At 57.8% G+C, this 559-nt stretch overlaps 1 protein-coding gene across 1 annotated transcript; it reads right to left on the reverse strand.

The window, feature by feature from the left end:
* Positions 1-81: 81 nt before the first annotated feature.
* Positions 82-328, reverse strand: SPRG_12338 (hypothetical protein; the record flags this gene model as incomplete). The annotated part of the gene is made up of 2 exons (XM_012352006.1): positions 82-117; positions 215-328. The coding sequence occupies 2 exons, from the start codon at positions 326-328 to the stop codon at positions 82-84; spliced, it is 150 nt and encodes a 49-aa protein (XP_012207396.1).
* Positions 329-559: the final 231 nt, after the last annotated feature.

Genomic DNA, 559 nt, shown 5'->3' on the forward strand with positions numbered 1-559 from the left:
GTATGGTCGCCTTGCGATCTTGGCCGCTAGCGACCGACGGCATCCAACAAGAGAACTCAACGCTCGTTCTTGCATCGCGTATTAAACCTGGTCGAGTTGGCGGATCGGGTTGCCACGCTGCACCGCCACGTAGCTCGCGCCATGCACGCTTGCGGGAGCCGAGCAAAATAACTGAGTGGGCGGCTTTCGTTTTAGCGACGGGCGCCAATGATACCTTGAGCAGGAGCATCGTCTCCGAGACGGGCCGGCCGCTGTCGTTGACCGCATTTGCATAATGGGACACGGTGCGTGTCGAGCTCGGAGAGGACGACTTCGAGACCGTACACATCGATGCTTTCGTCGTCGTCGACAGCGACGTCTATAACGACGAGCCAGAAACGGGATATGAGATATCGAGATAGGTTTACAAGCCTCTTGCAACGATATTAGAAACGTTATCCATTGGCGCGGCGAACTTCCCGATGCAACGTCGAGGCTGCTTGCATCGCGGTGGGTCGAAGCGTTGGGTCGTGCGACATGCACGCAACGCCGAGCTCTTGGTACCAGGCCGGGCTTGCAT

This window comes from Saprolegnia parasitica, assembly GCF_000151545.1.
Source record: "Saprolegnia parasitica CBS 223.65 unplaced genomic scaffold supercont2.91, whole genome shotgun sequence".
In the NCBI taxonomy this organism is placed as follows: Eukaryota; Oomycota; class Saprolegniomycetes; order Saprolegniales; family Saprolegniaceae; genus Saprolegnia; species Saprolegnia parasitica.